General features: G+C 39.9%; 2 protein-coding genes and 1 long non-coding RNA gene across 7 annotated transcripts in view; 1 reads left to right on the top strand and 2 right to left on the bottom strand.

The window, feature by feature from the left end:
• The window catches only part of dnm2a (dynamin 2a), a 26942-nt gene extending 14002 nt beyond the window's left edge, over positions 1-12940 (top strand). For 2 of the 5 annotated variants that reach the window (XM_026325734.1, XM_026325731.1), the window contains exons 12-21: positions 53-123; positions 1301-1352; positions 2371-2382; positions 4628-4738; positions 6416-6525; positions 6677-6788; positions 6914-7078; positions 7634-7857; positions 8170-8433; positions 8761-11281. In XM_026325734.1, coding sequence (XP_026181519.1) covers positions 53-123; positions 1301-1352; positions 2371-2382; positions 4628-4738; positions 6416-6525; positions 6677-6788; positions 6914-7078; positions 7634-7857; positions 8170-8433; positions 8761-8833 — 1194 coding nt within the window. In that variant the 3' untranslated portion in view covers positions 8834-11281. Of the gene's footprint in view, positions 1-52; positions 124-1300; positions 1353-2370; positions 2383-4627; positions 4739-6415; positions 6526-6676; positions 6789-6913; positions 7079-7633; positions 7858-8169; positions 8434-8760; positions 11282-12115 lie in introns of those variants that run through there. The other 3 variants (XM_026325735.1, XM_026325732.1, XM_026325733.2) reach the window with 2 other exon arrangements.
• On the bottom strand, positions 4453-5740 carry LOC117152682 (uncharacterized). The gene is made up of 2 exons (XR_004463139.1): positions 5515-5740; positions 4453-5086 (listed from the first exon to the last, which is right to left on the bottom strand). It is a non-coding gene; the product is annotated as an uncharacterized LOC117152682 (long non-coding RNA).
• Positions 12937-15580, bottom strand: tmed1a (transmembrane p24 trafficking protein 1a). The gene is made up of 4 exons (XM_026325736.2): positions 15287-15580; positions 14309-14406; positions 13771-13957; positions 12937-13642 (listed from the first exon to the last, which is right to left on the bottom strand). Exons 1-4 carry the CDS (start codon positions 15479-15481, stop codon positions 13424-13426), a joined length of 699 nt encoding a protein of 232 aa, XP_026181521.1. The 5' UTR covers positions 15482-15580; the 3' UTR covers positions 12937-13423.

Raw genomic sequence — 15580 nt, 5'->3', positions numbered from 1 at the left:
AGACTTTTGTGCATTCTATAAGTAGTCTAACCTGATTCTGCCTCTTATTAAGGTTCTTCTGCTGATTGACATTGAGCTGTCCTACATCAACACCAACCATGAAGACTTTATAGGCTTTGCTAAGTATGTAGCACCACACCCCCACCCCCTTCTAGCCCCAGTTTCAGCACAGCCATTGTGATCCCAATTAACTACATGTTGCCTTTCTAAAGTGTGCTCGTGATTTTGTAGATTTACAAAGAAAGCAACTAGTTATCCTGTAACACGTTAAACATAGCTGACATTTTAGAAACTTTTCAGAATCATGAACACTGTTACGGGATTATAGTGTTGCTTATAATACCCCACATGTTGTAAGGTGTGGTTCATCAGTGTGGTGTAGCATGCCAATTAGTGATACAGCTACATCAGAGCATGTGTCTCCCTGTGGGGGGACGTGGGTGCCAAAAAGATCAAGGTGGCATTAGTTGCCCACCTTTCCCCCTGCATGCATGCAACATAACCCCCCCAAAAACTTAGTCAATCAAGCATGCTTTATTCTGTGACAGATAAACTGCTGCGGGCTATTTGAAGAAAATTAAGTGTTAATATTACATTGTATTCACATGTAGCTGCTGTTCACTTGAAACGTATTTGCGCAGTACTCTGGTATTTTGTGGCCTAGTATCTCTAAGCAGTTTAGTCTCTAGTGTAGCAGTTACAGTAGCATGTAGATGAGTGCAGCTTTCATCCTCTGTGTGGTATTGCCCTCGACTGTGTAACAAAGCAAGTCCTTGTGTGTGTTTGTGTGCAAGGATTTATGCCTAGCCTCTGCATGGCAAGTGGATTGCTGTAATGTATAAGGTAAGACAGGGCTGTTTAACGGTTCTCATGACATCACTTTCAGTCTTGACTACAGAAGGCTGGATGATGGTAGCCACCCAGGGTACAGCAACAACAGGTGGGCTGACAGAAGATGTAGGGTTGTGTGTACGGTATGCGTGTGAGAGATAGTTTGACCCTCAATGTTGTCCAAATTCCTCTACAACCCACTTGGACCTTCATGTATGTGTGTTGTAGTATAATGGTAACAATAATAACATTCAAAACCCTCAGTTTGCATTTCTCTAAAACCAGGCTGTTGAGTTATTTAAAAGATTAAAGGCTGTAAAACATATGAACCATAATATCTAAAATAAATACAGTGTTACTGAAACAGAGGCGCCTCATGAATATTTAGTGTGCGCATTTTAAACTGGCCGTGTTTGACATCTGTCACTGATAATTATTGTCTTTTCTGTCCATCTTTGTATAATGACAGTGCCCAGCAGAGGAACACAGCTGCAAACAAGAAGCGAGCCATGCCCAACCAGGTATGTCTTGTAACTCACCTTCATACTTTTCACCAGTGCCAGATTTAGTCAACCTTAACTGATGCCTCCCATTACCAGCCTATTAATCAACAATGTGCATATACCTGACTCCAGCAATAATTTAGCCATTAATCTACCTTTATGTATGTAATGTTCACATTTCCTCCCCTGTGCATTATTTTAACTACTAAGTACCTAGTCCCAGTCTTTTCTAATACTCATAGTGAACTGGCTGGTGTTTGTCTTGTAAAGCTGGTGTAAAGCTCCTTTTCTGTTTAATTTAGCTAGGTTTGTTGAACATCAAGTGTGTTTGCAAAATCCTGAAAGATGATTATATTTTTGCTAATCATATTTAAAGACTGCAGTTCCAGTGAGGGGAGAGTTGCTTTAGTGAACTTAGTTTAAACCTGCTCCCCTGCGTTTCTGAAACAATCATTTATTTCCACAGCTTTTATTAATTACAGTTTGCATGTGACTCAGGCATGTCAACAGCAAAGCAACAGTTCATCTGTGAATTATGTTGGTTGTTCTGTTGCCTTCCTATTAACTCACCAGCATCTTTTGTATTGAAATTTAGAATGTGCATGGATCTCGTACCTACCACCTGAGCAATATATGTGACATAACCAAATTGTGGTATACATGAAGTAATTCTAATTGCATGTAACTCTCTTGCTCTGTCTCTGTCTCTCTCTTTCTGTCCCTTTCTCTCTCCCTCTTCTACCTTTCTATTTTTCTCTGTTATCTGATTTATTACCTGTATCCTCTTGTTTTTGCCCCCTTCAAACCTGTTATTTCTGTCATTTCATCTTTGTTTTTCAACCGTTTTTTGAACTTTTTTTTCTCTATTCTCCCTTACATCTTAATTTCTGTACTCTCCTTCCAATCCCTCCACCTGTCACCCTTTTTTCCTCTCCTCCCATCTGTCCCTCATCTTTGCTTGCTTGCTTTCTCATTTGTTTTGGCTATGATTTTATATTACCCCCTTTGCTTTAATTTCCTATTCCTATTACTGCAGGGTGAAATTCTGGTAAGTACCCCACAGATTGTAACCACACCCTGCTAGGGGGCAGCAGGGGTAGACCATACAGAGGAACTGAAGCCATCACGCCCAGGTCAGATATGGATAGGGTGGACAATGGAGACTGCTGTGAGATAACAGGATAATACTTGACTCCTGCATATACAGGAGTTGATACCTCTCACTGTAATAAGTTGTTCTACCCCTCTGCAGCTTGGCGGACTGGGAGAGGTCTACGAGGAGGAGGTAGAGTCTCCAAACCGATCAAATTGATATCAAATCCAATTCGAGCGTCAGCACAGTTTCCAGTAATTTGGAACTGTTTTTGCAGTAATAGCCAGCACAATTGCTCATATGTAATTTATGGTTTTCATTTTAAGAAGACAGTAATTGTCTTTAATTATACACATCTGGGTTGCTACTAACATTTTTCTTTTTTTCCCTCACAAAATATTTTAAACAAATTTTAAACAATACTTTTACCCCCCGAAAGATTTTTGTGGCACTGGGCAATGCTTTGTGTTTTCTATTAAGGACCACAGAGAACTCATCCGTCACTGACCATAGACAGCATCAGTTCTCATGTCTGAAAGTTTATACCTCTGCTGCTGCCTCATGCACGGTGATTAAAATGTTTGCCTTGTGGGAATCAGCCTAAATGTCACTTGGGACAAACAGGGAGGGAGTGGGGAGCAATTAAATCAACAAGATGCAAAATACGAAACTTTGATTCTTTTTTTTTTTTTTTTTTTTTAACATGATTTGCATGTTTAAATACCTTCTAGATCAAATTACATTCACATCAGATTTCTCTTCTAAAAAAAGACACTGGTCTCTTAAGTTTGAGACGTGCTTCAGTGATCATTCTTTATCAGCATTTCTTTATGTTCATAACTTACTAAAAAGACGAGATTACAATGTTTCACTCTTTTTTTTTTTTCTTGCTGTGAATCCTCTATCTCACATATAACCAAAAGTCTTTAATAAACCGTATTATCACATACATTTACAGAAATAGATTAAACATTTGATGGCTAATTTTATTTTCTAGTATAGAAACAAAAGCATCTCATGTTAGATGTCACTGAGGTTTTCTTTTTCTTGACTTTATATTTCCAACTGACTTGAATATAGGGGATTTCAAGCTTTTCCCTGTTTCTGAGAAATTTAAGTTATTTCCTCACCAAGGCAAACTACTAGTTTACCACCTATGGTCTTGCCTCCTCCTCCCATGTTTATGTTGGCACTTTTGAACTAATGAAGCTTTTTTTTCTGCATAACTCATTCCAATCCTGTGCTTCACAGAGAGGGAGTTTAGGAGAGATGTCTAGAGCAGGATACTACTACTTAGCCTTGCTCAGCTTGAGAGACACTTTTCACCGTTAGTTTCTTTGCATTTCAAGTACAATGAAGGAGTCAGTGTGAGCAAATAGTGAGACAGTAGGCTTTGAGGACTCTTGGTGAAATCCATAGCATATTTTAGTGATTCACTCAATTCGGCCCCTCAGTCTGATGTATTTCCTCCCTCTTTGTCTCTCCACTTCAAAATTTCACTTTGCTGTTTAGGTTTCTGCCCCTTTAGAAATTCCAGTCACTTATTACAATCTGTAATTAGTAGCTTTGCAATTCCTATCTTTAATCTGTCTTTTTCAATAATTTCTTCAATCTTACTTAACTAGAAATTTGGTTGAGTTAATCCCACTAACTCCTGTGCTTTGTTAAACCAGTATATAGACTAGCTTTTACTGACCTGCTGACACTAACATACCACCGATGATCCTTGGTTTTTCACTCTGTGTCAGGACTAGCATGGTCTCGACACCATCTGGTCCTGTTTGTTTTGTTTTAATGATTTCTTTTCTGTTGAGTAAAAGAGAACAAAGACTACATTCCTCCTCAGTATATTCAACTAAATTTTTCAATGCATTTGTATAAATCCAGCATATCGTCCATAGTGTGCATTGCTGTGTATGTATCACTGTCCTATGGTCACTCCATGTTGAAGTTTCTGTTGTATGAATCTGTGTCATTTAACACTAAGATAGAAAACAAACAAAACAAAATACATTCACAGTGACCTATCAGGTAAGCAGACAAGATTTTATTAATTTCAGTCATCCCAATATTAATAGTGGAACACTCAATGGGGCCTTCATATCACCAATGCATAAGCCTGATTGATAAAGCTCTTTTCGTCCATCCTTCTGGTACCCCTCTCTCCCCTCCACTTTCTCTCCACATCTATGCTGCGCAGGTGATCAGGAAAGGCTGGTTAACCCTCAACATAAGCATCATGAAAGGAGGCTCCAAGGAGTACTGGTTTGTCCTCACTGCGGAGTCCTTGTCCTGGTACAAAGATGAGGAGGTGAGAGGATTTTTTGTTCCAATGTCACATTTCATTTGACACACAGAGATATGGCTAGCTAAGATAAATGGCATCACTGCACCAGCAACAGAGATGCATAAAGATGCAAAGTATGTTTTACTAATTGCTGGGTTAAACCATCCTAAGTAGAGGTTTGGTGTCATCACCCTCAGTGGCTGGAGGTGTGTGTGTCCCAGTCCAGCCTAACCAATGTGCAGACTACTGTTCAGCTGTAGCCTGATGAACAGGTAGTCTGAACACTGGGCAGGCGGGGGGGTGGTGGGGTGGGTGAGGAGGACTGTGATGGGAGGAAGGACCCTGAGGTCATTGTGGCTGCAGGTTTCTACCCTAGGACAGTGGTACAGAGGGCACAAAGAGCAAACATTACCTCAGTGAAACACTTGACAAAAGCCACATACATGGAAATGGCTGATGTGTTTGTACCATATATATATTTGTAAAGCTCAATTTGAAAAATCGAATTTTTCTACCATCATTCCAATTTGGCAAATAAATCTGGATCTTGGTTAAGTATTTACAGTATGTGTACATTCAGCAAATTCAGCTCTACATTTTAGTTGTCTTAGAACTTTTCATAGGTTGCATTCAATGATTTCAACAGGTCAGTGCTTTGAGAAAGTGAACATGAGCTAAAATTAAAAAAAAATCTGAATTCACTGATCAGTTGATTTTTAGACTGAATTTAACAAACTGAACATTTACCTCCAATGATCTTAAGTTCATAAAACGTATAAGTAGCATTGTGATTGTCTTACCTCTTCTTCTTCTAAAGGCCTCAGTCTTATCCATTCTTCCAGCAAACTTAAAAGATATCTTACCATACACACCACTGCCAAAAAGCTGACCTCCAGTCCAGTTACCAACTAGAAATGGTGCGTTTTTTTATCTGTCGCCTTTTGCAAAAAAGCAAAAAGAATGAGAGCGGGAGGATGGCGGAGGCAAACTGACGTGGCAGGCGGGCTGAAATGTTCCAGCCGGGATCTGACTTTGGAATTTGCAGGAAATCGTACTGGGTTACGGGGGCCGGAGGGGGAGTTTTGATTGTGTGTGTGCGCACACAAGTGAGCATGTGTGTAGGCGCTTGTCCACATGATTACTGTTGTATCTTTTAATATTCAGCAGTTCAGGTCTTCATATCTGTATGAGTGCATGTTTATACTCGCACTCAGATCCCATGATATGTTTGTTCAGTTTGTTCTGGCTCATGTAGATTTGTTTGTCTTTGCACGTGCAATTAAGTATGTTACTGTGTGTGTGCGTTTCTGTGGTGGGGGTTGGGGATTGTGTGGAACTATGGGTGATGTAACTGTTGGGCCTGTGCCGCTTTTTGCGTTAGTGCAGATGTAAATACTTCCAGATGTCTCTGCTCAACAGTGAAAGCTGGCACCCCATCCCCCAGAACTCCTTCATGCTCCTCCTTTTCTTCCTCTCCTCCTCCTCTCCCTCATGATACATTTCTACATCTCTCGAGCTTGGTGGTCATCCACACAAAGGAAATGCATTCCGTTGTCTGCTTATTAGTGCAGTGTTAGCTCTGCTGGTCTCGGTTTCTGCCTGCATTATAAAAATATAAAATGTGCTCACTTTGTGCTGATATAACTTTTTAATTTATTGTGTGACTGCTGTAAGTACTGTGTCTTTTCTGTCTCATGCTAGGAAAAGGAAAAGAAGTACATGCTGCCTCTGGATAACCTGAAGATCAGAGATGTGGAGAAAGGGTTTATGTCCACAAAACACACCTTTGCAATCTTCAACACTGAACAAAGGTCAGGGTTATCCTGTTGACTGTTTTTCGACCTGTGTGAATGAGTATCAGCCTTGTGTACTGAGTAAGCCTTCATGTTCACAAACACTTGTGTTTGTCTAGAGAAGTTATGTCGTCACAAAGTGAGCATTAGTAGTTGTTTATCTGTACAGGAACGTGTACAAGGATCTTCGGCAAATAGAACTGGCCTGTGAATCTCAAGAGGATGTGGACAGCTGGAAAGCATCCTTTCTCAGGGCAGGGGTTTATCCAGAGAAGGACCAGGTATGTAGGTAGTACTTCTTACTTCTGGTGCAGTTTATATCATTGCTACTTCTACAGTCAGAAACTACCATATGGAAATATGTTTGTGATATACATTTATTCTTCATCTTTGTTGTTTGTGTCAGACTGAAAATGAAGAGGCGGCCCCTGCCGACACATTCTCTATGGACCCTCAGTTGGAACGACAGGTGGAAACCATCCGCAATCTAGTGGATTCGTACATCGGCATCATCAACAAATCCATTAGAGACCTTGTGCCCAAGACCATCATGCACCTCATGATCAATAGTGTGAGTCCTGAGCAGCAGACACAGCACATTAACAGACTGTCTCTAGGTTTGGAAACAGAACTGAAAATGATGTAAGTCTTTTTTCATTTAGTAGAATAGGTGGTTGTGTATTTCATGTTAATGCATGGTCATAAACTTGAAACAGCAATTAACAGAATTTATGATGCACACTCACAGTAACTTGTCACCCTTTCCGTTTATTATGTTTTATTATCCTAGTGAGCTCACTTGACTTCTTCTTGCTACACAGCAGCTCTGGAGTGACGTGTGCACAGATATATCCAACACAACCACAACTGAGCACCTGTTTTGTCATAGTTTTTTAATATTTGGCTTAAGGATCAAGTTCTTATCTATAAATAATTTTTGCCGTTGTGGTTAATTACTCCTTTAATTTCCTATCCATAGCCTTTCACTTATTTCAGCCACATTTTCTAATATATAAGCATTGTGGTCATTTCATTTGACTGCTTTTGCTTTGTATGTAGAGATGCTCAGTATTACTTGCTGTATATTAACACTATCTGTGTGTTCATAACCTAAACTTTAATTTAGGCAAAGGATTTCATCCATTCAGAGCTGCTGGCCTACCTCTACTCATCTGGTGACCAGAATAGTCTCATGGAGGAGTCAGCAGACCAAGCCCAGCGCAGGGATGAAATGCTGCGCATGTATCATGCACTGAAGGAGGCACTGCACATTATTGGTGACATAAGCGCCAACACCATCTCCACCCCAGTACCACCACCTGTAAATGACACCTGGATTCAAGAAACCAGGTGAGCTAAGGGTTAGCTGGCGCATATTTAAACCATGGTTGTAATAGATAATAAGATATAAGATAATAAGATTATAAACAGCCAGAAAAAGACAAATTGTAGTATTATGCTTTATTGAATTTGAAAAAAAGCTGCAAATTGCAAAAGCTGCAAATATTATTGTTTTTTTTTTAAAAATACTCTTACCACTTAAATCTCATTAAGAAAAGGCTCAGAAAACATTGCCTAATGTTAACTTTCACTGGAGAATTAATATGATCTGTTAGTTAATTTTCACAGTGTTGGCTTCATTTACTCATATCCTCGTCTCAGCCCCACCCCTCAGCACAGGCCACTTCCTGCAGCAGCCCCGCCCCCCAACCGTCCACCTGCTGTTCGGGGCCCAACGCCAGGACCACCTGCAAACCCTTCTCCTGCCTTTGGAGTTCCACTCAACCCATCTCCTGCCTTTGGTGCACCACCAATCCCCTCTCGCCCAGGCCAACCAATGAATGCCTTCAACAGCAACCAGGATCCCTTCGGTGCACCCCCACTCATCCCCTCCCGACCAGCCCGCATCCCACCTGGTGTACCCAGGTATGATGTTTTTGTGATCGCTTTATGGTCTTATATCTTTAATCTGCAGTTTTGTTCCACTGTATTTGTAATATTTTGTCACTAATACCTCATCGTTTTTCAGTAGGCTCAGGTACTGTTTGCCACTTCTTACATCCCAAGTTATCCCATCTTTATATTTAATGTAATTTCATTGCTCCATTTTCCTCTCACTCTTTGTTTTCTGTCTCTCTTTCCCTCTGACCTCACATTCTTTTCCTTTCTCTCTGTTGGGTTTCCTTGGTTTCTCTGCTGTCTCTTTGTGAGCACGTCTCACTCCTTGTTCTGTATCTTCTCTCCTTATTGCAGCCGAAGACCCCCTGGTGCTCCTTCTCACCGGCCCACCATTATCCGCCCTGCTGAGCCCTCACTGCTAGACTAGACCTGTGGCCAAGCCCACCTAAGTGTGTGTGTTTTTGTGTGGGTGTGTGTATCTGCACACTATAGGGCAGGGGCTCAAGGGGAAGAGCTAACTGATAGCGGTGCATAATGTGCATTGTTCAGCCATAATAGTATGTCTATTCAAGTAATGTTAAAAAGCTGCTAATACCATCTTTATCAGTGCACATTAAAAAAAGACATCCCATAACCACTTGAATATTACATTTGACTGCTGTGGAAATCGTTTAATGCAAAGTAAAACCCAGCTAATCTGTGGGATGTATTAGCTTCTGTCAATAGGAGACGATGCGAATTCAGTCAAATAGCTTTTTTTTTTCTTTTTCTTTTTTTTACTTTTAATAACTCGTTCATTTCCTCTGACAAGGCTCTGGCAGAAGCTCATTAAATAACTTAACTGTTACAGGCTGGCTTTCCTCTCCCCTCCTGCCACCTTTTTAGACCGGCACAAATGCCCAAGTCTAGATCTATGTGTAATATACAAACTTAACCTATTAATGTTTTACTGGGTTTTCACTCTCACTGATTTAATACTGGAAAAACATTAGCTTATTATTACTGTTACTTTTTTTTTGGGGGGGGGGGGGTTCCCTGGTGGTGTCAGTTGCATTTTTCACTGTTATTTTATTGGAGTGACTGTCCTTTTTAATGACCATCATAAATGTAGCTTTAAAAGTGAAATTCTAATTGCAGCAAAAACAAAGCATAAAAAGAGGCAGGGCAGGGTTACATGAGATGGAGAGAGTAGCTTCAACACCCCCACTGTGAATCATCCTTCTTCAATAAAAAGATGTCAGCCAGGTTGGCCATTTTTATCCAAGCACTTCAAACCATCTAGCCTTATGACAAGCCACTTATAATTGGGATGTTTTAGTCTGATACCAGAACACTATGCACAAAAACGTGTGAGAGGGAGAGACAGAATGAAGGCTGCACTTTGTGGGAATTTTTCTCTTCACCAGTTCTGAGCTGTTAAAGCCTTGAATCTTAACCCATTTAGTCACAGCTGAACCTCTCACCCTTTGGTTTGACTGTTCATTCCAGGATTTGCTGATTCATATAGAAGAGAGCACAGTCAAGTTTCCTCTCAGAGAAGATAAACCTCAGTGAAGTGGTGGTGTTTGGGGGGATTTATGAATTAGACTATGAAGATGGTGTTGAACATTGAGGAGCTGGCACGTTTTTTGTGGCCCCAGTTGCCAAGGACATTTATTATTACTATCAGTTATGACTCAACGCATTAGAAATATTGTATATAGCTGACTGGGAGTTAGCAGTTGCATCTCATTTAATAACAAGTTGATGACTAAAACATACAATTGATTATAATCAAAGTCTGACATATAAAAATGTAACTGCATGGGATCATGGCACTAACAGTCATGTCATCAGCTCTGGGTGTAGGGGAAAAGAGAGTCTTCTTCTGATGCATTATTTATAGCTCGAACATTTGTCATTTCTTTGAATGTATTTGGTTGCAGTTATATTAGCTCTCTATAACTATGTGGTACTCAGGCCCCCCAGCTTCTCCTGGACTGTTATTTGGGGTTCTCCTGCAGGAATTAGCTGTGCTAATGTGCTATATGTTGAGAGGATATTTTGGCTGAACATACAGTGCATGCAGCTGTGATTATCTCATAATAAGTATCTTTTGATTGCCCTCTATCCATTTTCAACTAGTTTTTCTTGAGCATTTGTAGGTGTTTAGGGGAAAACCAGTCAAGAAGGGTGTGACAATGGGTTTCTTGGATGTTTTCTGTTTTTGATTTTATCAGTAGAGGTGGTGAGCAGGTGGTGGGAGTTGTCTATGAAGGCACATCCTGTCTAGAGAAGCTCTAAAGGTTTTTCTCTGATCTCACAACAGAGGATAGAAATATAATTAGACAACTTGACAAGACAAAGATCCTGGGGATTTTTTGAATTCTTAAATCACAGACTCTTGAGACAGAATGTGCTTTCCTCTCCACATTTCTCTAAAGGTCTGGCTTTCAGTGACAGTGCTAGAAGGGAGTAAAATGTTTAATAAAGCAGCTGTATATTTAATTGAAGGCCTTTTAAATTAGATCTTCCACTAACTCATGGTCCACAACATTTAGTCCTTCATGTGATAAAACGTTTTGAAATTCACTTGTGCCTGTCACTTGAGCCTGCCCTTGAGAAGACTAGACTGTAAATGTCCTGTAATAATTTAGGTTGTGGCAGTACTGCCCTTGTCCCTAATGGATGTACCATACCTCTTTCCTCTTTTCCTCCCCGTCTGGATGTGGTGGAAGGGGCTGGAAACCAACCTGCAAGTGTCTCTTTTTGTTTTGCAAACCCTTGTCAAGTGCCTCTGTAGCAATTAATTGATTTGGAGAAAAAAAAACATGAACTTATTTAGAAAGGAGAGCAAATAAAAAGGTGTTGTGTACAATAAAGGGACTGGCTCTGGTGGTTGGTGTCTTCTTGTGTCCTGTGTGATCCACTCTCTCTTCTCTCTTTCTCAGGTAATGTAGGGCCCCGACCTCGTTTTTCTGTCCGCACTTGCCTCCATCTCCACGTCTAAACCAATACAGCAGCTCTAATAAACCAGCACATGTTCCTATGGCAACCTTGTACTGGCAGGCTGCCTGCTTTAGAGAGGCATTGATCAATGTTCACTACACATGTATTTTCACCAAATGTGAAGGGATGAACAAAAAAATGAATCCCTTTTTCTAGCAACACTGGCTATTTGTTAAGTATATGTACCAATTAAAGCTTTCAATGCCTTTAACAGGTGAAATCATAGAAATGTTTTTATTCTCTTACAGCATTGAATAAAAGAAGATTCAGGTTTGATTGAACAGAAAATGTAACAATTGACAGCAAAAAAAAAAAATCAGCGTTGAATGGCAATAAAACAAAAACTGGAAATACTTGTTGAATATTTTTATAGACACTGCATTTTGAGTTTACCCTATTTTACCTAACATTAAAACATTTGTGTGCTGAATGCAGTATGAAATGTGCTCCCACAGTACAAAATAGCAGCAGTAGTTTGTTAGCATATATATTATTTACATCACTCTTTTTGGGGCTGCAACATTAAGAAGTCCAGATCTATGTGTCTAATCATATCCTCCATTGATAGTGGAGGATGATCTCTCTCTACACCTTCTTACATAGAGACAATGTCTCATTGCAAATGCCACATCTGTTCCCATGATTGGGTCCTGTAGTATTACCTGTCAAAGTGCATGTCTTGAAGTTAAGAGATTAATATTGGTTGATTGTTCCTGAACAGGCGTCCGGCTCCTCGTCGAAACCAGTGGTGACCTTGACCGGCTGGCAGTGGACATAAAATGACTTCAATCCATGGCAACGGCAAGAATACAGAAGAACTGCATCTTATTTTCAGCATATAAAAAAGGCTTATATAAGTCACCAGGTAATGTCAGTAAAACTAAATCTTGTGAGTTATTATTATGAGAACCCGTTCTATAGATGTCTATGTAAAATAGTTCTCAGTACAAAGAATATCTAAGATTTTACACAGATGGTTGCAATAGTGTGAAATACTTTAATAAATCCAGTGTAGCTGATTTCCACTTATTTAATGCCAAACAGTTTCCTAGAAGAATGCTAATAACTGTTATCGCTCTATTATGGTATTTATAAGACTAAATTACTAGATATAGAGCCATGTCATAAGGACAGTTCAACACTAGAATTTATTTTTGTAGCATTTCTTTGTTCTGTGACAGCAATTGTAAAATGCCTTTTCAGGTGGTGGAGCATTACTACTGAATATAATTTACAACAAATTTTAATTATGTCTCAGGAAGTTAACCATTCCTGGGAAATCCTAAATGTGTAAAAATATGGCAATTTAAATCCTGTATGTTTTGTTTAATGTATTATGTATGTTTAACCACAGAGTGCAATTGCTTGAAACAAATGACTGCAATGCATCAAAATCATGGCAAGACAATGGATGATTTTTTTTAGTCAAAAATAACTTGCTAAATGACTTTACTGTTTTCTGCCTAGTTAATCTCCTGATGGAGAAACTGATCAAAGACACTGCTTTCACAAATCTGTGATTTTTTTTAATAGCTTGATGTCACTTTTTACCATAAACTGTTCAGAAGTGAGGTTTCTAATATTATTTTGGTTTGGCTACTGATTAGATAAATAATTATGTAAAAATTTCCACTGAAATTAAATAAAACAACATTCCAGCAAGAACATTTGTGGTTTTTGAATTTCTCCAATCAACATATATCAGTGCTACAAGTATTCTGTTTGTATGTTGTGTATATGTATCAATGTCTACCGCAAGATGGTGTGTGTGCATATTATAGTACATGTGGTTTGCAGGTATTGATGCGGCTGGAATTAAAGAATTCAACAAAAAATCCAAACTTCAAAGCATAAACGTTTTGGCTGCAATAAAAAAAAGTTCCCAGTGCATGAAGAATCAGTTTGTATGAATTGGACTGTGCCTTTAAATTCAGCTCACAAGTCACATGAGAGTTGAGGATTTAGTGTTAAGCTTCATTCAGGTTCTGTACTCTCTTGGCTGGAGATTAATGAAGCAGCTTATTTGTGACTATGTGCAGACCCGCTTGGCGCCGTCAAAGAGGTGCTGCAGGATGTAAATCTGTGTGACAGCGACGGTGAGCATTACAAGCAGGTTGAGGCAGGACCAGAAGGACACCCGCCACAAGTTGTCCTCTAGGAGGTAGCGGTCCCTCGCCTCATAGGCCCGCAGCACAGTCTGAACCTGACGGCTCCTCTCCAGGTGCTGGTATACAGATTCCATCCTCACCTGGAAAAAAAAAGATAGGAGGAGATGAAACAGAGTGTGAGAGACAATGACAGCAGATCATTCAAATGTTGTTTGGAGAGGCACCTTAGCTGCAGCACATATAACAGCTCTTTGTTTTGCTCTCTCACCCTGATGTCCTCCAGTTTGTAATCCACCATGCTCTCTGATGTGGCCACCTCGGCCCACTCATCCCGGCTTCTGCCTGTGCTGCTCTGACTGTTAATGATCACCTCAAAGAACACCATCTTCTCTGACAGTTTACTGAAGCTGTTGTCGAAGCATAACCGGTAATCTCCATCCTCTGTGGGATCCACCCTGTGGGAATAAAATCCGGCATGAAATTATGGATTATGGTTGAAACTACTCACTATTAAGATCTTTCTCTATACCCTTTCTTATTCAGTTCGATAGGAAAGTGTGTCCACATTTCTGACTGGTGAATACAGTACAGTGTGGAGAGTTAGAAAGTGAGATTATGCAAACAGGGTTACAGGTTTCCATGTATTTTGGATGAACTCTTGCTGCCTGAATGCTTGCTTCCACTTTCTGGTTAATTGTGTGTATGTGTGTGTGTGTGTTTTTTTTTTTTTACAAATAAAAAGTAATACAGGAACTGAGCATCACATCCAAAGGTCGTGGTTGTTAGAAAACATTTAGATGACCCACATGTGAATACCGTCAGATCTCCTGAAGTCAGAGACCAGCCGATATCCGCTGGGTGAGATGAGAGCAAAGCCAACATCCAGGCCTGACCCAGCTATCACCTATAAGAGACAGTAACACAGTGATAGAGGTCAGTAATACAGAACATTCACGTTGCCCTCAATTCACTCATATATCCACTGTCATCTTACCATTATCATTCCAGACAGGTGGCCCTGTGGCTGCCTGAAATTGAAATTAAAGCTCTGATACAACCCTGAGTAAGAGCCTAGCTCACGTAACACAGCATGGTGATAATAATCAAGCGTGCCTCTGTAAGTTCTTTATTTCACTTCCCACAACTTCCCCAGCAATTCCTCGAGTTAAACAAGAGCACATCTTTGTTTTGGTTTTTTCTTTAATTCCTCAGGTTAAACACAAAGTAAGATAGACCTGAGAGATCAATCAAAAAAAAAAAAAAAGAGAAAAAAAGTCTATTAATGTGTACATAATGTTTGGGCTTTTACTGGATGGAGTATTTTAATAATGTTGCCTCAAAAAGAACAGTTGATTGAAGATTTGTGACAAGACAGCAGATCTGAGTGAGACCTCCAGGTCCATGCAGCACCATGTGCCAATGACACATCGTATACTTGCCAAGGTTATAAAATGACTGAGGCCATTAACACATTGTGAAATGTGTTTGTGCTTGTCCCTCATGCATGTTAGGTACTTTTAAGACTATTTTTGCTGTATAGTTGTAAGCCGATGTATAATTGAGTGTTTCTACCTACTAGCTTTATTTTAATTGTCTCACACACCAGCAGTAGTGGAAGTGCTTATCTCTCTGCATGCAAGATCAAAGTCCATCTGTTCACTTTTTTCCAGCTAGACATGATTCACAAACTTACATCAAGCAAGTCAAAGCTTTAACCTAAACTCTAATCAGAGCGTTACCTTGGTCCTGAACAGACGACACAGACAGACAGTTTTTGTATTTACCTGGTATTCTACTTCCATGCTATCGTTCCTTGCGGCGGTTTGGTAAAAACACTCTGTCCTGCCAGCAGGTAACAGGAATGTAAACTCTATGTCTGTATTTGACCCTGAAGCCAAAGTCAACCCTACAGTCAGAAATAAATATACCAGCAAACAGAGCTGAGCAGACACATTCATCATCCTCCGGTTGCAGTGCATTGTCCATTTATTCCTCGTTTACCAGCTTTGTTCTATGTTACACGTGTCCAGTGGAGTTTTATTGAGTATCTGTAATTGCCTACTCTCATACTGTGCTGG

This window comes from Mastacembelus armatus, chromosome 8, assembly GCF_900324485.2.
Source record: "Mastacembelus armatus chromosome 8, fMasArm1.2, whole genome shotgun sequence".
Lineage (NCBI taxonomy): Eukaryota > Metazoa > Chordata > Actinopteri > Synbranchiformes > Mastacembelidae > Mastacembelus > Mastacembelus armatus.
This window is presented reverse-complemented; position numbering and strand designations above follow the sequence as displayed.